At 41.3% G+C, this 25829-nt stretch overlaps 1 protein-coding gene across 2 annotated transcripts in view; it reads left to right on the top strand.

The window, feature by feature from the left end:
• Positions 1–25385, top strand: part of mapk8ip1b (mitogen-activated protein kinase 8 interacting protein 1b) — a 53235-nt gene extending 27850 nt beyond the window's left edge. For both annotated transcript variants that reach the window (XM_020647637.3, XM_020647638.3), the window contains exons 3-12: positions 78–335; positions 8135–8216; positions 11838–13001; positions 15438–15513; positions 17338–17510; positions 18944–19050; positions 19954–20070; positions 20379–20449; positions 21169–21267; positions 21894–25385. In XM_020647637.3, coding sequence (XP_020503293.2) covers positions 78–335; positions 8135–8216; positions 11838–13001; positions 15438–15513; positions 17338–17510; positions 18944–19050; positions 19954–20070; positions 20379–20449; positions 21169–21267; positions 21894–21966 — 2220 coding nt within the window. In that variant the 3' untranslated portion in view covers positions 21967–25385. The remainder of the gene's footprint in view (positions 1–77; positions 336–8134; positions 8217–11837; positions 13002–15437; positions 15514–17337; positions 17511–18943; positions 19051–19953; positions 20071–20378; positions 20450–21168; positions 21268–21893) is intronic.
• The last annotated feature ends 444 nt before the right edge of the window (positions 25386–25829 follow it).

Below are 25829 nucleotides of genomic sequence, written 5' to 3'. Positions count from 1 at the left end.
CTCCACCTCTCTCTGTGTCTGCATCTCTCCCTCTTTCTTTCACACGACTGACAGCGTGTTTCCACCAATCCCCGCAGGGCCATGTGAGGCGAGGAACCAATAGCATGTCGGGGAGGGCGGAACTGGGTGCTGTTGGCCAGCTCCAGGCGGAGATGTTGCACTTGGAACTCATCGACGGTGCTGACGGATACCGCGGTGAGAAGGAGTCCTTGAAGGCGTCTGCCATCACACCCCAGCCACTCACCAAGGACCAGGCAGCACCTGTTACCATGGATACCTACCGGCCCAAGAGACCCACAACCCTTAACCTCATCTCGATCGTGCCGCGTACACAGGTAGAGAATAAATTAACCTTAACCACACACTTACTCAGACTGTTTGTATTAGATGACAGAGTATTGATCATATTGATCAGCAGCAGCAGTTGAGGTAAAGATTTTTCTCTTCTCACTGTGAGTGTGTGAGTGTCTTTCTGATCATCCTCTCACATGTGTGACATTTAAAAACGGAAATCAAAGAGATTGTACGTGACATCAACATTGGATTCACAACAATTGGTTCTCAGACAGGATGTGTTTACGGACCTGAACAATGCCTGTAATTGTCCCGACTCACAGAGAGACAGTGATTTTTTCTTCCTCGGTGCCCATCTCTGTTTGTGTTTGAATGCTGCTTGGGCTCGTGACTGTGTGTGTGTGTTCTTGTATTTCAGTCTTTGTGAGGACTGATTTTCAGATAAACCGCAAGAGCGAGACATGGTGTTTCATGTGCCGTGTTATGGATTAGTTTTAGGCTAAAGATTAGAAATAGGTTAAAGTACAAAGATAGAGAAATTACCGTGTCGATGAATGTCCTCTCACATACAGACATCCAAACATGACCGTGTGTGTTTGGGTGAGGCTGTGACAGTGTAGTCATGACTAAAGATGACCGTCTTTTGATCTCATGAGTGTCCACCCTGTTTAAGTCCGCCAAATTAAAAACCAAGATACATCATTTGTAACTGCATTTTTGAACGACACATAAAATAATTTTCTAATCTCCCAATTGGCAGGAGTGTAGCCTTTGAACCCCATTAGACATCACAGTTGGAAAAAAAAAAAAAGCTGACGCTAAGATTTTGTCACAATAGGCACATTAGCTACTTGGTTAGCTAAGGGAAAAGCTAACCAGTGAGGGTCAAATTAATGCTTTGGTAAGGGACGGCGTTTTGTCATATTAGTTACATAAAATGGTTACACAGCGCTTTTTGCTCCGGCAGGGTCAACGACCTCCATTTCAGAGGGCTTGTTGTCAGCGCTTATTGTTGCTAGGTTACGAAAGTTACAGTCACTTTTTCTACCCTAGGTAATGTCTGTTATCTGTGTTTATATTGTTTAAAATTGGCTTTAATTCAAGGAAATATCAAAAATAATCTATTAGCTATTCCCCTCTCAGCTCAAGCTAGTTGCTAACATTGTCTCTCTGGTGTTTGGTGCTGTTGTTGTAAAGTCGATTTTTCCGCATTATTTTTTTCGAACAGATGTTTACTGCTAATCAGTAAATAAGATAAAACAGAGTGAACTTTGAGGGACATATTTGGCTATAAATTCCTTTTAAGTTGGGAGCTGAGGTAGGGCTTTGTTTATTTTAGCTTTGCATATTTATGTGAAACACATACAAATAACTACCCTGCCCCTTCTCAAGCTTGGACAGAAACAGGCTTTTTTCAAAATATGAGTCTGAAAGAAGCTAAAATGTTCTTAAGAGCTTCAGAGTTGGTGGAAATTGAATCAGTTCAACACTTGGGTGAGTCCTTCCTCATTACCTAGACTTTCAGTTTATACAAACCATTGTTAATTAGTCCAGGAGAATAAATGTCATTTCACAGACACATCAGATTACTGATTCAAGATCGGGAACTTTGTCGACACTGGTTGACACTAATATGACCGACTAATCAATACTAATACAAAGCTGCCTGCCAGCTGCCAACCTCTCCGATCTACCCGTCGAGCCTGTGACTAAAGTTCCTCCTTACTCTTAAATCACAGAATGATTATTTGTAGAAGAAGACCATATACTTTATTAATGTTGTGAGGGGAAATACAAATTTACACTCTGTTGTTGAACATGCTACATACATAGGCTGAAATACACACATGCACAGACAGGATCCCATGCATATCCACTAATGGAGTGATGACAGAGTAAGGGGGCTACCCACAGCAAGCAGTGCAGGATTCAGTCATTGATTGTTTTTTATTTGCATGTGTTATTCATACTCACATGTGTAATACCTTTACAGAAAATCTGCTCTATAATAGCTGTCGTTATGTTGTTATCTGTAGACATGTACGTATTGTGATACTGTTGTTATGCAATGTATAAAGAAATGTATACGCTAGTGAGTCACTCTAACATGCACACACTCCCCCACAGTGCAGCCTGTCGACATGACCAACCAAGCAGCTCTGTGTTTGTCTGGGCTTTGTTCTTTTCCCAGTTTCCATCAGGCGGAAACTAGCCTACCGTTCTTGCTGCTGTGCTTTTTTCATTGTGTATGTGTGTGGATGTGTGTGTGTGTGTGTGTGGATGTGTGTGTGTGTGTGTGTGTGTGTGTTTGAGCTGTCAGAACTGGAAAGTGTAAAGGAAATAATTGCTCTGAAACGTATCCATTCTTGGAAAGTCTTCCTGTCTCCTGGGTCATTGTTAACTTTGTTCACTCAGTATCTGGAAAAAAACAGAGTAAAATATGATTTGCTGAATGGTTGAGTGTTTCCTGTAAGTGGCCTTTTCATGAACTGTGAAGCACATCTCATTAACATGACATCCATCAGCTGCAAATTTCGAATTCCTCTGATGGATCTCTACATATTTGCCGATTATGTCTCAATGTTCGTATTAATGAAGTGCCATAAATATCATACTGACTGAGATTTTTATTTCTAAATTTCATTCAGGAATTTTAAAGAAAAAAAACACTTTATTTACAGGTTGATAATGTATACAATGAGAACCTGTGGGGATTGTAAACAGTCTTCTTGAAAGCAGATAGATGGGAACAAATACATCGGATTGCTCTTCAGACCAAATTGCAGCGTTTAGTGCATTTACATCAGTGTTTCCCCTGCCATTATATTAGCCCCCCCCCCCCCCCCCCCCCCCCCCCCCTTGCCCCCCTTGAAAGGTCAAGTAAAAAAAAAGATATATATATATATAATTAGGTCTAATGTAAATGCCTCACATCATGGCAATACACTGAGTGTTGCTTTATAGCAAGAATGTGCAACTTTTTAATCCAGTAGATTTCGCCCTTGAGCACAAGCATAAAAACAAAACAAACTGATGTTTGACACCTCCACTATTCTGAAGCCTCCGCTCTCCTCCAGCAACACACCTCCAATCCTACTCCACTCAGGTTGACACGAAGGAGTTTAGTGCAAGCGATGGACAAAATTGACCTGGGCTCGAGCTGCAATTGCCTGTGGCCTGCATTGTTGTGTTAGCATGCTAATGTTAGCACACTTTAGTTAGCTGGTAGCTTCACTTTCTACAATAACCACACAGGACTCGAGCTTCTCACTCATTGTAGACAGTCATGACTCAGTGAAACATTTAAACATTTCATTTGGATTGCTTTTTGTTGGATCTGCCTTCTCTTCTCATCTAATGCTTTCCTACATTATCCCAGATTGCACTTTGGACACCTCTTTTGCTTCTTTAAAAGGTGTCTCTGCTGCGGATGACATGAACAAAGAGAATTTGTAAGTCTAGAAAAATGAAGTTGAAACAACATAACAAAGAACTTTTTGACAAAGACACTGATGTCAAATGTAGCATTATATCTTCATGTACTTCTTGGTCTTGTGCTTCTTCAGGTGTAGAAATGAGCCTGCCTTGGTAACCCTTCTCCATGGATTTCTAACACAAGCAGAAACAAAGGATTGAATCGCTCTAACCACACTTGCAAAGAGCCACTATTCCATGTGAAGATATGCAAAATATTCACAATCAATTTACATTAAAAACATGTTTTAATGTTGATTTTATTCTTCAGGACACTCATAATTGATACTATAGAGCAGCTCCACCTGACAGTGATGTCTGAGGTTTAGTCAGGCGCATCACACGAATTTAAATTTCAGCATTATTCATTTCCTGAGAGACACAAAACACAGGGGGAATTTTCCAGGACAGTGAATCTGTAAAAATGCAAAGTGTACCTTTAGCTTTGCATCATGTGGCTGTGAGTGACGAGAGTTTTGTAGTCCAACAAAATTGGTTGTGGGCGTTGATCAGAATTTTTTTTTAGATCCAATATGTAGTGTTTTATTCGTGAGGGATACAAGGTAGGATCTTGTGTAAGAATACTTTTTGTTTCTTTAGAATAGGAGTAAATAAGATGAACTGACTGCAAGTACTTGAAGAGAAAATTACTTTTCGTCTTGTAAATAAAGCCAACAACTATGATATAATGAACTTTGCAAGAACAACGACAGGTTTTATTTCACAGATGGTCTCCTCTGACGCTCTTTGATTAAAACACATCAACAGACAGACGGACAGACAGACGTCCACCTCAGGAGGGATTCCTCCTTCTTAATCTGTGTCAAGTTCTAATCTCTCACCTGGCGACACAGACACTCCTTATGTTCAAGTGCATGTTCCCATCGTGTGTGTTCAAGAATGAAGAAGGTAACATGGACGATTCATGATGTTACAGTATTTGAAAAGACATTTATTTATTTAAAAAAATGGATGTGTTCATGTGACTTTTATCTTTTACCCAGTGCCTGTTCATAATGCAGAACACCAGAACCACCAGATGGGGGCAGTAGTGCATCTTTAAGATGTGTGTTATAACTACATTTAAATGGGAGAGGAGGAAACGTAATGTAGTCATTTAATCATGTGCACAGAGATTGTAATGGTCGATACACACTATGCACTGTGCAGCAGTCACAAGATATAAATGTCACCACCCTCTCCTATTGGCTCGAGGTGAATTCTCCGGATAATATCCTGCGGCATTCTCATATCAGCTCACTCCGACTTGCTGTGGAAAAAATGCTAGGGGTCTGGCAGGAGAAACTCCGGGTGAAGTCTGAGCGGAAAAAAAAGTGTCTGTTTGCGTTCACTCATACAGCTCCTCCAGCAAATATCAGGAGTTCTACAGGAGTTTTCTGCAAGTGTGAAAGCACTATACTGTATGATACACCCAAATATAACGACTCACAGCAGTAAAGACCATACCAAGACATTTGTTAAAAGTGGCATTGAACAAATTTGGTTTTTATTACTCAGAATCATCTAACGAGAAAAGAAACCCTCCAGATTACTCCAGTATATTATATATATATATTTTTTTTGTTTAACCATCATTTTTATCAAAATAAAAAAGTTTGGGTACATGATGGGTTACAAATTCAAATTCACATGTTTAGGTCACATACACAGTTATTCATAGAGGTACAAGGTGTGGTGAAATGTTTTTAAAAGAAGAACAAGAATGTAACCATTCTCGCAGGAGCTTAAAAAAACATCAAGTAGTCTTAATGACACACAGTCACACTAAATCTGAGCGTTAACTTTTATTGATTTAGATAAACAAAACTCAGAGCTCCTCAGATCAATGCTGCTATCTCTCACTTGCTGATTCACCCGTTACCATGACAACAGTGTGTGTGTGTGTGTGTGTGTGTGTGTGTGTGTGTCTGCCTGGTACACGTAGATGGGAAGTGAGTCATGGTTGGTGGGTGGACAGAGGAGGACGATGTGATCTTATTTGGGATGACAAGTTGCCGTCACAGGAGTTTCCAGCTCTCTTTCTATCAGTTAGAATCTCACTCTTCTCTCTCTCTCTCTTTCTCTTTGTCTTTCTGCTCCTAATCCACAGCGAGATGCCGACCTGTAATAGTGGTGTGATATTGCATCTACCTATATATTGGATCAATCTAGAAGCATCTACCTCTTTAGCTTCTGAATGTTCCCTCATGAGGCTAACTGTGTGTGGCTGACCAAGTGTATTGTTCAGCAGGTTTTTAGTGTTTGTGTTGCTAAATCAACACCTGCCGTGTGTGGCCAAAAATAAATAAATAAAAGCAGTGCCAGTGATTCCACACAACAAAAGGCTGTGGGCCAGACATCTGAATTCAATTTTCATTGAATACAATATTATCAAAATATCGATGATAGCTGCTTTAGATAGAATTAGTTTGTGTATTAAAACTAACATATGCACACAGCTATGTGTAATGTCTGACGTCTTATTGGGTGTGTTCAGAATGACTACTGACTGTATATAAAGGGTCTCAGACTAACCCGTTCTACTAAAATCCAAATACCCCCTGGGACAGGCTCTGACATCTTGTGCGGGTGACGTATTCTGGAGCCAGAGCCTGTGCAGTTGGGATCACCTGGTTAAGCCACAGGATTTATGTCAAGCACCTTCTGCTAACCAAAACACACATTCATCACAACAAAAAGAGCAAAGGTCCCTGAGGTCAGCAAAGTCCACAGCAGAACAGATTGTTGTGTCCATTTGAAGCTATAGGCACTCACAGTTCTCAGTCATCCAGGTCATGGTAAACCAAAGGAGGATGATCCAAACCGCCGACTGGACTTAGATGAGGAACTTGAACAATCTTTCAGGAGCTTCAACTAAGTCTGGTTGCCTTTGGATCCATCTTTGAATCCTTGACTCTTGTGTCACTATTGTTACGTTCACACTGATCCTTGCATACCCTCCTTTTTGAATGCACACTGTACTATGAAAGAGATCCATTTGTCAACCTAACAATCATCGCCTTTTTAGTCCTTTTTATATCATCAAGTCACTCATGAATACTAAACTCAGAATTATGAACAATCGAGCATGAATCAGCATTAAATGACATAAAACATGTTTGAAAAAAATAGCTGGTGTGCATTTTATTGTTTGAGGCAGGCGGTCAAGAGCTCCAGAATATTGCAGCCATGACGAGCTCTAAATGTTTTGGCTTCACTTTTGGGGAGCTGTCATGTCATCCTTTTTCTTATACAGTCTTTATCCCTTTTCAGACTGCATTTTTGGCGAAAGCGCTGTACCTAACTAAGCTTAGCGATCATCATGTCTTTGTACATTGATACCAATTCTGCAACGCTGAAACCCAATATCACGGCATTGTGGAAGCACGGCACTGTGGGAGCGCCACATAGTCTCACAGTCAGACATGCAGGCACATACAGCACTGCACTCCCCCGCTGGCTCTGCTGCAACCGTCTCGCCTCTGTAATGCCTCTGTTATTACCTCCGAAGAAGGTACAGGGGGGGGGGGGGGGGGGATCACGTCGTCCCCCTATTACGCCTCAGCAACATTCAGATTGAAGGCTAAACGTCACAGGGCTGGAAATATCAGGGCAGCCTGAAAGGGGCTTGTGATTGTACCAGACTCAACAGTGAAATCACTGAATATAAACCACATCCCCTGTTCCTTTTTTTATCATCAATCTACTTGACTGCAATTTTTTTTCTATTCTTGATTAATTGTTTGTGACTATACTTCAACCTTTTTACTTTCTGATTCGTTTTTATAAAATTCAGAAAAGGATAGACAAACTACTGATGAGAAAAGTTGTGAAAAGAGGGGAATGCTTTTTGTGATTGTGGGGTGACTTGACCTATTAACAAGAATGTGAAAGAAGGAGAAAGAAAAAGGTCTTTGAGAAGTATCATGGTTTCTAGAGTCCCTCGAAACAGCCCAAAGAGACTCACACTGGTTGTGTGTGTGTGTGTGTGTGTGTGTGTGTGTGTGTGTTGTGTTCCTGGTAGCTTTGGTAAAAGGTCTGGTTCCCTTTAAATGCACATCACGGAGCACAGACAAAAGATTCCCTGCTCATTCAACAGAATAAAAGCTTTGTGTGTGTGTGTGTGTGTGTGTGTGTGTGTGAGTGTGTGAGAAGTGAGCAAAAGAGAGAGGGAGAGAGAGAGAGAGAGAGAGAGAGACAAAAGTTGTGTTTATCGAGTGTCTCGATTCAGAACTCTGTGACCAAACCTCTCTCTTTCCTCTTTCCTCCTGCCTTTCCTCTTTTTTTTTTCTGCTCTCCATCTATTTTTTCTTTCTCATCACTTCCTTCTTTTTCTCTTCCTCTTTTTCTTCCCTCTTCTCCACAGGACACATTGAACAATAACTCCTTTGGGAAGAAATACAGTTGGCAGGAGAAGGTTTCGGGGTCGTCCTCTCCTCTTAAAACAGGTGAGACTTTCTGTCTTTCCCATCAGATCTTCTTAAATTTTGAATGCGTAGATTTTTGCCAGAAATTGTCTGAATGTTCTTATGTTGTTCATGTTAACTAGAAAAGCTCTAAGGTATTATTCACGCTCCTGTTACTCACACAGCAGCTGAATTCACTGGTGATTTGCATCAAGTCTGGCAGGCTGTGGGTCGGTCTGATCCTCAGGGGACATAGTTAAGGCTCAGATTAGCTCTACTCTGCTAATTGTAGCTAACTAAGGCAGTGTTATAAACTGTCTGTGTGTTTGCATGTGTGTGTGAGCGTGTGTGTGTGTGTGTGCGTGTGTGTGTGTTAGCCAGCTCAAGGCTTTAGCTAGCTGGGAGCTGTCATAGCTCGTTGCTACAGCTCTTTTCAGACCACCATGTGAGGCGAGAATAACCAAACTCACTGCCAACACCTCTCCGACGTGAGGGGGAAACTGTTGCAGAACATTAAATGTTGTCTCAGTCATATTAAAAAACCCCACTGAGAGTAAAACCTTTAAAATCAAGATTAATCAGCTTCCTTGTTCTGCTTCATTCATGCCTTGTTGGCAGAACTATTTCATGCGTTATTATCAGGTGGTTACCTCATTTCTAGTATTGTGTTCACATCAAATACGATTAAATTAAGGACAGTGCTAAACTAAAATTAGAATATTTTTTAGAGGTTTATTTTTGGGCTTTTCATACCTTTATTTAGAGATAGGAGAGTGGATAGAGTCAGAGCGGGAAAGGGGCCACAGGTCCTGTCAGGAGATTTTAGCTGGTTATGAAAAAGACTCAAATGAATATTGATATCTCTTTCTGTACTATGAAAGCAAACCGGAACATCAGCGAGTCTGTAAAAAAAGTGTTTTCAGAAGTGATTCAAAAGAAGTTTCTGATTCTGCACGCCCAGAATCCAGCGAGGTCGTTCAAAAGCCGAGGAGTACAGGCAGCAAAGTCACTGTCGCCTTTAGATTTGAGCCTGAACATTTCAGATTCAGATAAACTACTATCTAAACTGTTCACACCTATACAAGCAGTACAGAAAGGCACTGAGGCCCTTCTAGAAATATCTAGAAAACCAAATGGTGATGTGCAGTGATGTTCAATAAATACAAACTAGCAACATTTTCTTTAAAGGAAGAATATACGACTTTTTGATCCAGTAGATGTCGCCCTTGAGCACCAGCATGAAACCAAAACAACTCGCCCTGCATGCTAATGTTAATCTTTTTGCTAGTATCTTCACACTGCATGTTATGTGACATTCAAATCAATGAGTACAATAGTTATTCTTCCTGTCTCCCTCAATTAAAAAACTTTTATAAGCAAGGGGATAAACACTTGTAAACATGGTGTAGATACAGCTCGGAAAGCATCACAGACAGCGGGACTCGGGTGTCACACTCATTGTAGACAGTCATGATTCACAGAGTTATTTTCAGAGGATATACTTGATTTCTATTACATTTAAGAGTGAAAAGTCGCATATTCTCCCTTTTTAGAGCAAGAAAAGCTCTAAAGGGATCTTATAAAAAAAAGCATTCCCACTGTTTTATAGCATCCAGCAAAGAGTGGAGAAACAGAAAGAGGCGTTTGTTTTTTTACAAAATCAATAGAGGGATACCAATGATGTATGTTTCATTAGGATACCGTATTCCCCCCTTACACCGTTTCTGTACATGAGCTTATCAGACATATTTTACTTGATAAAAGACTTGTAATATTCACTATGAGTACACTCTCCTCTTGCATAAAGAGATTGTCTTAACAATCCTCAGTTCAGCTTTAAGATTTCTTGGAAAGACAATCAAATGAAATTGAAGTCTGAAAAGAAGGAGAAAAAAAAAGATGATTGACCTTCTGACACGGCATTATGTCACACATAACAGATTACATCATGTCCAGATAACAATGTGTCTGTCCCGGTCAGAGATTAGAACATCGGCACTTTGGACAAATCGGACAAATATTTTTATGTAACAGAGAAAAGCTGAGAGGGGATTATTTTTTTTTATCAGAGGGCATTTTTCAGTAGCTGCTTATCTGATAATAATAATGATATAGATATAAATAATATTTTAAAACACTCAAGGTAACCTTACAAAGCAGTAAGGTTATCAACAATAAATCAATAAAACTATCATTAAAAAGACACATTTGCAGTTTATAAAATCATTGTGAGACAAGATGGATGATGATCAGACTGAATATGGCAATTTAGAAAGATGTGTGCGAGTTGGAATGGAGAGAGAGTCAATGTTCAGGGCCAGGCTCAGGTTACTTTATTTGTACCTGGAGGTAAATTTGCTTGTAGGGAGAGTCACTTAATACAACACAGACAATACGTAAAACATACAAAGTGCAAATGCACGGTACATGGGTCAAAGTGCTCAGGTTCCAATCGTACAAATGATAAAAACAAGTTGATCTGTCAAAGTTACAGAGCCGAGAACGACAGAATAAATAATAAATGAAGAAACACTAAGAAGCATGAAAATAGTTTCCTAGCCTGCTATCTCGGTCTTAAGACCTTCATGAGGATCTGCTGAAGGTCTCTGGGCCCCATGGTGGTGGTCAGGCGGTTGGGTGGTGCAGTGAGTTGAATGGAAGAAGACCTGAGAGTGTGGGTGAATGTGTTGATGCGCAGGAGTTTAGAAAGCTGGGTGTGGCCTTAAAGGTGAGGAGCATAATCTTGAAATCAAAGCGATATTTAACCAGGGAGCCAGGGAAGCTGCTGAAGGAGACAGGAGTGATGTGAGTAACCCCGTTTCCACCAAGCGGTCCCGCTTGGTTCAGATAGCCGCATCAGCTAGGAAAAAGGGTTAGGGTTAGCAGCCCAACACAGTGTAACTTGCTATTAAGTTCAATGAAGAAGAAGAACGGGACACAATAAACAAGGGATCATTGATCGGTACCCTTGGCACCCCAACAGAAGGGTACCAAAAAAGAAGGACGGTATGGATCCCTAATTTTGTTACCATTCCCAACTTTTGACGGTGGAAACGCCAATAAATGGTACCGAGCCGACCTGAGTCTGACCGCTTGGTGGAAACAGGGCTTAATGGTGGGGGTTCTCTGGAGCAGCAGAGTTCTTCACCAGTTGAAGTTTTTTGGATGGAGTCCAAAGAGTAGCATCAATGGGCAATGTAACCATAGAGACTTTCCGTGGTTCCTTAAGTATGTTTAAGATCATCTTAGACCTCACATCACATGTCTTGTGACTCCTGATCTCATGCTGCTTTATTGACAGCGAGAATATTATCCTAGGATATCCTGGCCATGGATTATGACGTAACACAGCATCTACCTTCTCCTGGCTGCACTGGGATTTTGATGAGTCATGGGGATTTAGCTGTGTAATCCTGACATCCGTTACCTAACCGCTGCTTCTCTCCTCTCTTCCTGTTTTGCGCTTTCATTTATCCGTCTACTCATTCGCTGACATGTCTTCCTTCACATCTGCGTGTGCATTTGTGTGCCGGTCGTGTCTTCAATTCTGCATCGTGTATATTTACTCTCTGCTCCTTTCTGGCTTTTGTGCGTGCTTGTTTGTCTGTGTGTGTGTCTCTGTGGCCGTCTGCATGTTGCTGTTTGCGTCTGCTCTCCCTCCAGGTGAGCTCACGCCTCCTCGTGAGCACAGCTGTCTGAGCGACGAGGACAAGGTGCAGGGTGGGGGAGCGCAGACCAAAGACAGGGGGACCTCCACCGACGCCCCCTGCAGGCACAGCCACACATCTGGACACTCGCACGGATCCTCCACAGCGGCTGCTACGCGCTCAAAGGTCTCCGAGAAGCCCCCCGCTCCACCTCCACCGCAGAACTATACGCCAGCTCCTCTTTACCCAGCGGGGAAGGCGGATGGAGGTGGAAACCACCGCGAGAGGATCCGCTACCACACGGACGTTCATTTAGAGCCCACAGAGGAGATCTATCTGACTCCTGTGCAGCGCTCTGCCGACCCCCTTGAACCCTCCAACTCACAGGACCGACCTTTCCTCTCACAGCAGACCGAGCAGGGACGCATGTCCATCAGCTCCGACACAGAGGGCCCGCCTCCTTACCAGCCCCTCCCAGACCGGACAAACCCCTCCATCTTTGAGGAGGACGAGGTCTACGTCCCCCCGCCTTCCTATGCTTCCTGTGTAGAGTCCCTCATCACGCCGCCCAGCATGGCTCGCTCCTCCCTCGCACTGGACCTCAGCCTGAAGGGTGCGGGAACAGGGGCCGGGGTCATGCTAAGAGGCGGGTCATCAGTGGAGTATGTGGATGCTACAGATGACAGCTACTGCGGGGAGGAGGACGAGGATGTGGACAGGATAATAATGGATGTAAAGATGAGGAAGGGTGGAGGAAAGGGGGATGGCGTCGGAGGCAGAGGCGCCCCTCCGAGGACTTCTATGAGCTCGGAGGCCAGCGGGCTCTCCTATGACTCAGTCAAATACACACTGGTGGTGGACGAGCACGCTCAGTTGGAACTGGTCAGCCTCCGGCAGTGTTACCAAGGCTACAGTGACGACAGTGACTCGGCTACCGTTTATGACAACTGCGTCTCGTCTCCCTACGAGTCGGCCATCGGGGAGGAGTACGAGGAGGAGGGGGAGGAGGAGGAGGAGGAGGAAGAGGACGAGGAGGATGAGGAGGAGGACAGCTCTCGGATAGGAGGAGTGAGGAGAGAGGCCACAGCGTGTCTGTCAGAGGACTCGACTCCAGAGGTGGACCTGCACTTCTCCAAGAAGTTCCTCAACGTGTTCATGAATGGGCGTTCTCGCTCTTCCAGTAAGTCTCTGCCACTATTACAACACATATGCAGTACTTTGACATTTACCGAACATGCATTTCATTTATTCACAGAAGCACTGAAGTTCTATTTTAAAGTTTTTTTTTTGATGTTTGAAAAGTATTTGAAAAGTATGAATTTAGCGCTGAGACATCGAAGGAAAAGGAGAAGAAGCGTCTTTGCATTGAAGCTAGGTGTTTGTTCTGCCCTCTGAGTCTGCCTTCTCACCGTGGACAATGTTGCAAAAATGCCCATGCCACCAAAGCCCTTCCAGAGAGGGGGCGTGGTCAGACACAGCTCATTTGCATTTAAAGCTACAGACACAGAAACAGCCTGTTCTGAGCAGGGCTGAAATAGAGGGGCTTATAGACATGATAACATACAGGATCAGAGTGGATTTATAGGAAGAACCTTCAAAGACATGTTTTGGGGAGCTCTGAGACTTATTTAAACTGGTTGAATAGGAGGAGAATGTGTGACCTTTAAAGTTTAACTGCACATGGAGGTCAAATGGTTTGAGATACTGTAGGAGATTCTATCTTGTGGATTTGTCGTAATTCATTTGTCATTTATAATGCACAGAAACAATGGAGGCACATTTTCCAAGTTAAGATTTCTAAGTCCATGATCAATTTAACAGATAGCTCACGTATAAAAAGTATATCTCCTAATGCAAGACGTGTTCGGTGTTTGAAACAGCAGGACAAACCTCAGAGCTGCAGGGCAGGCCGCTCTATCTCTGTGTGATACTCCAGAAACATGGAGTGACACAGCAGCCATTGCTGTCCAGTTCAATTGGCAGCGTGGTGCAAAAGGCTTAAAGTAATGTGGCTGATTAAGCAAAGCTACAGAGAGTCCAGAGCTGGAATATTCTCTTTCAGTTCAGATCATCACTCTCGTAACATGTAACTCTCCATAGTGTGACACGTGCATTTCACTTAGAAAGCTGAAAATGAAAGAAAATGATGACAGAGGACAAACGCTTTGCACTTTTTTTTTTGTTGTTGTACCCTTTTAAAGAATGTGAACTACAAAGAAGTCAAACTAATTTAGCCAGTGTTACCCAGCTCAGCTTTTAAATCTTCGAAGTAAAAGCTGCAGTGTTTGCTGCTTTGTTGATATCGTTATCAGCGCTCTGACAGCAGCACGCTGAATGCAGAAACACAGCTGGATATTCTGATGCCCTGCAGGGTGTGGGGTGGGGGGGGGGCACTCAGCCAAAAACACTCTGCAGCTTCCTGGATTTGTCTCCAGACTCTCTTTCCCCTCAGTTTTGCCGACCTAATTGCATGCTTCAAAAACAACGTTAGTTCATGTTTAAGTTTGAGATTTGATCAAACTATGTATTTTTTTAGATGTTTTTTCTTTTTTTTGGTGGGGGGGGGGGATTGGCTTTTTACCCATATGAGACAGTGGATAGAGAAGGAAACCATGGAGAGAGAGAGTGGGGAATGACATATGGAAAAGGAGCCACAGGCCGGACTCACTCACCTGGGCTGCCCATTTGGAGGGATATACATGGGATGTGACCTAACCACTAGACCATCTGCGCCCCGATCAAACCAAATTCATGTACTAATTAACAAACACATTTAAGTTCTGTAAAAGATGAGGGCTAAAATGTTTGGAATTGTATCAACATTTTGACCCTTTGATGTGAATTTGATGTTTTTTGTCCTTCAGTATCTTCAGAAATTGAGCCCTTGGAGCTCTGACATTTTGAACGGTTTATTTGTGATTGGTAGTGGATTGAGATCTGAGAGATTTTAAGCATTTTGATCAATATTTGTGCTGCAGAAATTACTGCTGAGTCATGATAGGTTTCAGATCATCTCCAGTGCTTTGATAGCCTGCTCCTGGTTTCCAAACTTTATTTCTTTTTTGGTCTCCCATTGAACAAGAAAGAATAAGTCAACGGAGGAGTGAAGTATTTCCCTTCATTAGACTGATTTAAACCTTGGGAGGGAAAAATAGTACACATCTTTGGTAAGACGTCGACCCTCATTATGATGCGTTTGTATGTGTAAATAAAGCAGTCAGCAGTAATGTGGCAGAAAAAAGAATCATAAACAAGACACAGACAGAGAGTAAGAGATCCCTCTGTAATGTGTGTGTGGTCATTTCCTCTTAATAGACCTTGAAGTCCAGTTGGAAGTCGTCCATGTGTTTAACAGACTCATTAGTTTATCTGAGCCGTGCAGGAGGGGATAACAGATAACTCAGGGGAATGCAGGTAAAAATACACAATGCTCATGTGTGATACGCCTAATTAAGGTGTGATTCATAGCTCCCGATGAATGCATCTGCTGTAGAGTAAACTAAACGGACACTAAGTGTGTTCACTGTTTGTTTAAGAGGTTTGTTGCTGTATAAAGCAAATTCATTCATCTTCTTTTACACTGTGTAACATGGAACTGCCCCTTTTCTTTTTCAAGGTGCAGAGTCCTTCGGCTTGTACTCGTGTGTCATAAACGGAGAGGAGAGGGATCAGAGCCACAGAGCTGTGTACAGGTAAGAAGAGCTCCACCACCTCTATCATCATCAACATCAACATCATCATCATCAGTCCAACGTCTTGGGTTCATCAGTTCTTACTGAATATGCAAAAAAAATTCTCAACACATGCTGTCTGGAAATAATGATAATAATAATAATAATAATGCATTGGACTTTTCTGACTACTTAAAGAAGCTTAACAAAGAACAAGAAAACAAAACAATGAAGAAATAGTCTTAAGAGAAGGAGGATAAGAACAGAGTTCGCTAGTGGTTGTAGGCGATGTTGAGGTTTTAGGGATTTCTTGAAGGTGGAGAGTGAGGGGGAGTCTCTGATGTTTTTTTTTGGGTTTGAGTTCCAGAGGGTGGGAGTGGCAATGGAGAAGCTAAAAAAAAAAATCTTTATAAAAAAAACAAAGGGAAAATACATGATTGCTATTTTGTTCATCTAAGTTCAGTTTTCTCTGACAGTTATGAAAATCTGAGTTCTTGTTGGTATGCTGTCAGGTCAACGATCATGGCTGGTTATCTTTGACTTCCATCTCTTGTTCATTTTTAAGTGCTACACTGAGCATCAATCAGTCTGTGTCAGTACACTCCTGTCCCCTGATTCCTCTCGTCAAACATACGCCTCATTTCAAGGTGTGGTCACCTTTATCATAGCTCATCTACACTAGCCTTTTTTTTTTTTCTAAGTTGTCTTTGAAGCAGAAAAATGCTCCATTTCTTCCTATTTCCATGGTAACATTCACACTCCAGCTGGCAGCGTGCAGTTCCAGCTGCTGATGAAGACCTCCGGCTGTTAAATGCACAGAGGAGGGAGAGTGGGGGGGGGGGGGGGGGGGGGGGGACAAAAATAACAGCAACGCAGTCATGTGAAAAGCAGCATCTCTGCACATTGAGCTGGAATCATGTGACGGAGCAGGACATTAACAAGCTCTGCGCCGTCAGCTTTGCATGGATAAAGGGTTTCTTTAACTCAAACGGCATTTGAAAACTGCATTCATAAACTAATACTTCAATAGAATATAATTTTATGGTGCCTCTTTGGCCGTTAGTACAACTGACATGCCACTGTTAGGTTTATTAGCTGGGTTGTATCATTGTGCCATTATCAGTTATCAGTAATATTTCTGAAAAGGTTTACATTTTTTGTGACCAATGTAAGCAACCCCACATGCTTCAGGCTAGCAGTATTTTTTGCCATACCGTGGTGAATAAGCAGTAAAATAAATAAAACATGTGATGAGAATTTTGAGCCATGTTTAGATGAGTCTTTGCTTTGCCATGAGATTTCATTTCAGACCTCCTATTAAAGCCTCAAATCATTGAGGTTCTTCTCATTTACATCGAAGACATCGAGATACAAAAAAAAAAAAAAGCCCAAATAAATCAACAAAGAAAAGGAAGATTCTTGGTAAAAAAAAAAAAAAAGAAGTCTCACACTTTGTTGAAGTCTGTCTGAATTTGTCCCAGAGACACAAGAGTGTCCATCTTGAGAGTGGGTTGTCAGTTATTCCACATTTTTGGAGCGAAAAAGCTGAATGTGGATTTTCCAAGTTCAGAGTTAAACCGTTGGGACCTGAAGCAATAGACGGTCAGTCAGTAGGTTTTTACACTGGAATAAATGTGCATCAAAGCTGACTGCAGTTATTTTCTCTGTGAAGACACATGCCACCAATTACTTCAAGCATACAGGGACCAAAAGGGTCAGGAACACACACTCAGGAAAGTAGTCCTGAAAATAAATCCAACATACAGACATCAGACAACATTAAAATAAAATAAAGGAAAATAAAGGTGCCTCCGATCCTCTACATAACCACACGTGTGTCTTCAGGTTCGTCCCTCGACATGACGATGAGCTGGAGCTGGAGGTGGATGATCCGCTGCTGGTGGAGGTGCAGTCAGAGGATTACTGGTACGAGGGCTACAACATGCGGACCGGCGCCCGCGGCATCTTCCCGGCTTACTACGCGATAGAGGTGGCCAAAGACTCCGACAGCGAAAAAGGTATCGACACTTTCACAGTGATCAATATGTATGTAAATATGTAAATATGATGCTGAAACACTGACTGGAAGTGTGAACAAACTATACAAGTCGGGATACCCAAGGCTTCATTTCTAAGTCATTTTTCTTTGAAAATGTAAAACTTGAATTTGACAGTGTACTGATGCTCACTCCTATCACACCACATCATCTAGATTTGGTTGTCTTGTTAAGCTGCACGATTCAAGGTGTCTCCCTCTGCTCTGTCATTGCTTTCCTGTCTCGTAACAGTGCTGCACTTACACTCTCAATCCCCCCCCCCCTCCCATCACCCCAGCCTCCACCTGCAGGCTCCGACTCAGGGTTTAAGATATTATTCCAGCCAGCTTACTTTAAATTTTTAGGTTTCTGCAGCCGTGATACACTAGTACACTCCTGTGCTTCTTTGAGTCGCTGCACGCAAGTGAAGCTGAAAGCAGTCTAAATTTAGAAGTGATTCATATTCAGGAGAGTTTGTTTTTTTTAACAAATAGACAAAAGAGAGAGAGGTCATGGAGTAAAACAGCAGCAAGCAGGATAAACAGCGAGAGATGAGAGTCCGTATTCAACTGCTATAAACTGTTTGTCCAGATTCATATGATGCAATAGCTAATTTATTGACAAGTAAATCAACAAAAAATGTATCGTCAGCTATTGTGCAGCAGATATTAAATTGAAAAATCTTGATATGTGAGTATTTCCTTCTTAGTTTTGGTTAAAAGGATTCATTAGTTTTGGTTTTCACCTCCTGATTAAGAAATTAAGAATACATTGACTTTTCTCAACTTTCTGACATGATATATACCTTTAATTTAATTAAGTAATCTTTAAATATATTTCAGATTACGTAAGAACATTTTTTGTTTGTCCTGGTTGAGGATTACGACTTGATTTAAATCTTAATGTCACAAAGATTACAGTGTGGAGGAACCCACTCACACAGAGACTCAGATAAGTAAAACAGACCACCTCTGGGATGTTTTTGGATGGGAGATCTGTTTGGGATTGTGTAGCTCCATGCTACATTGGAAGCTATATACCCATCTGATAAATCTTCTCTTATGCTGCTGCTGTTGACAAGGGTGCAAATATGTAATGATGAATATGAGAATGAAGGCAAAGCCATAACAGTGTGTCACATGCTGTAAGTATGACAGTATAGGGGGGGTGGGCCAATTACTGATCAGTCGTCCCCTTAACCCAAACAATTTTGCACTTATTATTTGTATGTTGGTGTGGAAAACAAATCAAAAATATTTTTTTTGTTTAATGTCTCCATTAAGATGCTAATAAAATCCCACCTGGATTATAGTATCTTAATTAATGCCTTGTATCCCTGTTATCTTTCTTGTTGCCTCTGATTATTATGTCCTGGGTGTTTCCTCTAATTCCATGTTTGCCTCTCTCTTTTTAAGAAGTGAAAAGCAGCGAGTGGATGGACAGATACAGGCTGAAGTTCCTGGGCTCAGTTCAAGTGCCCTTCCACAAAGGAAACGATGTTCTGTGTGCAGCTATGCAGAAGGTACAGTACAAAGTGCACATTTCTGCATGTTTGCATGTGTGTTTGAGTGTCTCAAGCATTGCACTCAAGCCACAACCTCCGGTGTTGAAAAGTGAAGCCAATGTGGAAGTGCAAAATCCTGCAGGTCCTCGAGTGTCCACTAGAGGCTGACTGCAGAAGCACCAGAAGTCACATACACACCCTTTTAAAAAAAAAAAAGCCAGTTTCTACAGCAGAAGTTAAAATGTTTACAGCCTGGTACAATTTTAAAAAATGGGTCTGATTAGCTCATGTCTCGATCGGCTCACTCTGTATGGTGGGTGAATTTTATGATAACTCATCAGTTTTGATTTGATGAATTATTCACAGTAAGGCGTGTAGCTGACCTGATTTACAGGTGGGTCAGCTCCAGCTCTCATCCTGTCGTTACATTGACTGAAAGTTAGGCTGAGACAGCATTTCCAGCATGGTGACTGCTGCCCATGGGACTCCAAAACCCCCTGCAGTAACAGCTGGCTGACATTACTTAGGCTTCATCCATTCATATTTACAGACTATGAGAACAATGCTAAAGTTACTGCCACAGATGCAAGAAGACTTTGTGTGAAATTGACTTTACAATATTTCTTCATTTTAGACACCTAGGTCCACCTCAGCCAATTTTAATAAACAATCTTTAAGTATCATTAAAGCGCATTTTAAGTAAATATAGTATCCCTCTATCTCTCTCTCTGTTGATTATTAGAATCGCTTCCTGTTAAGTTTCCAAACATTGAATTGACAGGAGAGTTCAAGAATCACTTTTTTAACATCGTCAAGATTAAGAACTTTTCCTTTGACTGTCGTATTATCATTCATAGAAGTTAAATGTAAAACATCATTTGTTGAGAGTATCTTTTTACAACTTCATGTTTGTTTTCCCAGATTGCCACCAACAGAAGAATGACGGTGAAGTACAACCCGCCTTCCTCCTGCATCCTTGAGATCAGCGTGAAAGGCATCAAGCTCGCAGTTCAGGAGGATTATTACGCCTGTGACAGAGTGAGACTCTTACCATCTCACTGTCTCTGTTATGTGACAGAAAGGAAGTCTTGTGTAAAATAAAATTAAGTGTATCTTCATGAGGTTTTGTCAAATAAGAGCCTCTCTGCATGTCAGAATCCTACAAAAGATGTGAGGCATGTCGCCCTCATGTGGTGGCATATTGGGTACTGCATGCAAGAGAGTGTTTTCTTCAAGCAGACCACTCAGACATGTACTGTATGCTTCATTTTCCCATGAAGAGGAGGACCTTTTTTGGCTGTTACAACCGGCTGCCTGTAACTTTTGCTTTTTGTTTTTCCTCTCAGAGCAACGAGTGCAATCACTTCTTCCAGCTAAAGAACGTCTCTTTCTGCGGATATCACCCCAAAAACAGCAAGTAAGTGAAAACAGACACCCACAAAAAACATTGTACTGTCTGACTAGAATAAGAAACTATTTCAAAATGTATTTTTCTTTTTATCTAGGATGAGGGAACAAACAGTAACTGACCACAAGGTGTTGCTAGAAATGACTTAAACATTCCCAATTCTGACCTTTTGACTGCTAACTGTTTAAAGGCATAGTTTGTTGCGGCTTATGAATAAAACATTCAAATTGGGCCCCTCCTCCTGAGCTCACCCCCCCCCCACAGAAGCACTCACTACTGCATGCTACTACTAAGCCAACCACCATTGTTTCTCACCTGCCTTTTAAACAGAAAGCAGACCAACTCCGCGTCCATACTAAAAAGCCAACACAAGGTTCATCCCCGCTTTGGAACGTGCGTTTTGCCTCTATGCATTTATTTTCTCTTCTTTGCTGCTACGTCCACGTCTGTTATAGTCGCTGGTTTGAATCGCGTTCAATCGCTGAATTGTATCCACCTCTAAATTCATCTGCTCGCTGTCATTGGCCGGTGGGAAGCATATCAGCTCCCTGGCCAGAAACGTCCCGAGCCAACCAAAACAAAACAAAATCACACCACACATGTATGGACTCATCTTTAATACGGATTAACTGACTGTATTATTATACAATAGAAAAGAAGTATTCAGTGAAAAAAACATATTTCTGTCTTCAGAGTATCTCATCTTTCTTTCTGTGTCGTCTCTGCAGATATTTTGGTTTCATTACAAAGCATCCAGCAGACCAGAGATTTGCCTGCCATGTGTTTGTGTCTGAAGACTCCACCAAACCTTTAGCAGAGTCAGTAGGGTGAGTTGAACTTCCTTTTGTTAGAGATCATAGACTTCATGCTTCATATGGAGCAGGTTTGTGCATTAATTTAATCTCTGCTGAAAAATATAGAGGCATACAGTACATGCTCCCATTAGGCTTTTTAGTGGGTTGATTTTAATGCATTATGTGAGCTGATCTGGTCGAAGATCACTGCTTTCTTCCTGGCTTTCTTAACTTACTTTGAGGACCAAAGCCTCCACACATGGGGCGCGCGCACTAACCACTGCTCCACCAACCCCCAAGGAGCATCCTTATTTTGACTCTCAAACATCCACTCTAGTTATCATTTCTATTTATTCAATTTTAATAGTTCCTCAACTTGAGAGTCTTGGTTACTTTCACCACACTGCAAACCAGAATCATTCAGGTCGTGTAATCTGAAAAACCCTGATAACTACAGATTCTGAATGCTTACTAAAACAATTAGTAATTAATTTGTTTCTTTGTTGTCGTAGTGACCTGATCAGGTTCTACTGTTGGTTATTCAGTTTAACTTGAACTTGTTGAGGATGAACAAAACACAAGGATCATGAGTTTTCTTTTCTTTTATGCTTTCAGTATGATCTTTAAATGACGGATGTACATGTGTTCCTGTCTTTCAGGAAAGCGTTCCAGATTTACTACAAAGAGTTTGTGGAGTTCTCGTGCCCCACAGAGGACATCTACCTGGAATAACCCCGCCCTGCCTTCAACCACAGCCCTGTACAGTACACTGTATCATAACATAATTCTGCATGAAGGACAGATATATCTACAGATTCAATTAAAAAAAAAAAAGACAAACTGAAAAAATTAACACTTCTGACAAACAAGAAAGCAAAGGACGATAAAGTACTGGAACTGTGGTCTGCTCAGAAAGAAGAGAGAGAGAGAGAGAGAGAGAAAAAATGAGCCAAAGGAGGAGCGTTGTGAGGAAAGAAATTATGCAAAAATGGAGTCAGTGATGAAGTGGTCCAAGGCTGCCTATGGAAAGCACAAACATTGTATCACCACAGCCTCGACAGCGCAAGCGAGCGAGTTAGCCTGTAGCATCGCCTCAGAGAATGAAACACTGAAAGTCCAGGAGCCGTACCGGACCGAACCAGCCTGTACCTACACTTTATTAAAAGACAAAACAGCAGCTGAGATGTGAAAAAATAACAACATGATTAGTGTGCGTTGACCTTTTAATATCAAAGGTCAAAGCACAAGGGAGGTGTATATTTACTAAACAACATCCTCACACTGAAAATGTACACTTAGTAAAACAGATCCATGTAGGAACAGTGGATTGTATCCTAATAGCACACCTGATATGAAGGTGAGATTCTCATTCTCAGTGGAAACAATAACACCCTAAAACACTCCAGCTGCAAGTGATGCTTTTTGCATTTTGGGGTCTGTTGTTGTAAAATCTTAACAATTTCATCAGATACAGCAAAAAATATTGAATATTTGAGGACAATTTTACAGGAAACATCAGGTGTCGGTGTCCTTAAGGCTCCAAACACATGATCTGTGGTACGAGTTGTGCTCACTGCAAGCTGCTGCTCAAAGTATTATACAAAGAAACAGGTGCAGCATAGGTTTGTGGCAATATTAATGCAAACAAAAAGTTCCAAACAGGAGCTTTAAAGTATAAACTTTTTGTTGAATTGTTAAAAAAAAAATGTCAATACTTTTTGGAAAATTGCTGAATTAATCAGCTCTGTCTATGATAAACTACATAACTGGTGTATGAAACCTTGAGACAGGCAGACGTGTGGCAAAGTGTGACTTGGTAGGTTGTGCAAAATTTCGAAATCAGCAAAAGCGAACAGATAGAAAGCAGCTCTGAAACTGATCATATGTCGACGTCTTCAGAATAATAGACCCACCAACCTTTCCACAGTCAGACAGGAAAGACTTTAAAGATAGAGACAGAGTAACATCTTGTTCCTGAAATGCATTCAGCATCACTTTGTGCTCAACAAAAACAAAACGTTGTGACGGCTGAATTGAGAGAACTGAGTGTGGATTTCTCCTTTTAGAACTTTCTGCAGCTTCTTTTGGTACAGTAGTGCTACGCTATACCGCCCCATCACAGTAAAGCCTTAGTTCCCTAATTCTGAGACACACTACGCTTATTCACCGTGTCTAAGTGAAGAAGATGTTGAATATTTAGAGAGAGAAAAAAAACCATCTCTTTGGCTCTTAAAAGGTAAAAGAAGATGCCTGAAATGCAAAGTCTACGCCATGGTGGTGTTCTAGAAACGTGCTCCTCTTGCTTTCCACATTGCGAAACATCAGATGCTCTCAGCGGGGCAGAAAGAAGACGATAAGGCAGATGTTTTTGTTGCAGTAGGTACAGCACAGGGAGCAAAAAGCAAAACTCTGGTGTCTTCATATCTTCACTAGTAGTGCCTCTTCTTCATCACATCATCGTGACCTTCCTCAGTCGCCATCATCACAACATTGAGAGGAGCTGCCATTGAGTGTGTGTTGAGTTTTACGAGTTTGAATGCTAATAGGGATGTAGGAGTATGTTTGGTGTGACCTGTGCTCTTTCCACCACAAGAAGAAAATGCTGTTCCGTACCTGTGGTGCACATTCATATTCGTATTGATGTGCATGTGAAGCTGTGCAAATGTGGACTCTCAGTAGGAAGCTTAATCAAACAAAGACGGAAAGATAAAAGGAAATAATGTTCCACTTCCTCCGAGATGATTACATGGCTCATCGCTGCCCCCCCATGGAGATAATGCACATTTTCTGTAAATAGACTTTGAGAGTGTACGCATTCACCCTGCAGGAAGTATTAGAAATAATTTCCAGATTACTTTAGTGAACAGCCAAAAAATATACTGCACATTGGTCTACACGTACATGTCCTATAAAAAAGGATCAACTAAAGTTGAAATATTTTTCTAATGTGTCGGATTTTAGAGGCTGTTGCAGCATCCGCTTCTCTTCTACCGACTGTGTGCTTTTCAAAATGCATCAATGCTGGATCCTTTATCACGTAATTAGAGATGGGACCGATCTGATTTAATATCTGGTCAGATAGTGACGTAATTTACATGTCATATATCGGACTGACGGAGCCAATCCACGGCACATATTAAGAAAGATCTTGCTTTAAAGAACAATAAAAAGTCAAATTCTTACACTTCAGTTTAAAATGTTTAATTTGAAAGCCTTACAGTTGTTGCTGCCTCCTGTTTGAATGTGAAGCCAGCAAGATGTTCAAATACATTTATTTGGAAAAATTCTAATCTTTACGCATTAATAAGAAATGCAATGTGTAGCCTCAAACATAATACCAACAATATGAATAACTATATTAACAATGATATAAAAGGAATATCGGAATTAGTATTGGTGCACATTGGTACACACGTAATTACAAGATCCTAATCTGGTAACTCTTTGGCGAATGCAAACACAAGTGTTGCACCACCTCAACTACAACCATCATCTTAGTCAGATGTTTTTTTTAGAGCAAGGATGCAATCAACAGAAACAGGAAACCAAAGTTCTGCCACATGTTTTGAATCATCCTGGGTGCAGCACAGGTACAGAACATGCTTATGCTTTCCACAGTGGAAAACAAGCAAGAAGTGAGCTTCCCTCATCTTTTGCCCCCAACCCACACACACACACACACACACACACACACACACACACTAATTTCTAACACATTTTTTATGTGCTCTATATTTAACAGAAGAAAAATGTCTGAAAAAGAGAAAATGATCAATGAAGAGTTTGTAAATTGTCATTCAGCCATGTCACCACTCCCCATAGTTTGCTCCTTTCAGTATAAGAATCATGAACATACGAACCAGTTGTCTGCTGTTGCTGATCGAAGCCATCGTGTTTTCATCAAGAGAAAGACCCAACTTTTTTCTATGAGTTCCCCCCTCAGAAGGCCAATCCGCCACACAGGACACAATGTAAAGAAGTGGGAACTATACAAAGGGTGTATAGAAATGCCATATATAAATAAATAATTTAATATCTGTAATTATAAATATGACATTGTATTGATTCGACATGTAGTATGTGACATTTCTCTTTTATTTTGGAATTTTTTTAGGTGTGAATTTTTCTTTATTTAAAAACTTTAATGCAGATCTCAGAGTTTCCTGTCATTATTGCATCTGACATCTCTTGCACACTCACACACACACACACACACACACACACACACACACACAGACACACACATGTTTACGTAGCTCAGGTCTTGGCACTGATTCTGTTAGAGTCAAATGAGCCCGCCCATGCTAGTGTCCTACTGCATCCCTAAATCAACGGAGTTAATGTGTAAAATGCACAGTCATTCCCTTCTGCTGAAGTAAAACTTTATAAAGTAAGTTGTTAAAGATATTATAAAACTGTTAGTCTCAAACAAGAAATCTGATTGGACAAGAGGCATTCCAAGAATTACGATATCCATGGGACTCCTACTGTATGTGTATGTAAGCCAGCAGCTCTGAATACATTTACAGCTTACAGTGTTTTTCTTTATTCATCAATAACATACCTCAGATTTACACAACAGACTCTAATTTCAC

This window comes from Labrus bergylta, chromosome 3 (genome assembly GCF_963930695.1).
Source record: "Labrus bergylta chromosome 3, fLabBer1.1, whole genome shotgun sequence".
In the NCBI taxonomy this organism is placed as follows: domain Eukaryota; kingdom Metazoa; phylum Chordata; class Actinopteri; order Labriformes; family Labridae; genus Labrus; species Labrus bergylta.
Note: the sequence above shows the minus strand (reverse complement) of the source record. Positions and strands in the feature narration are given on the sequence as shown.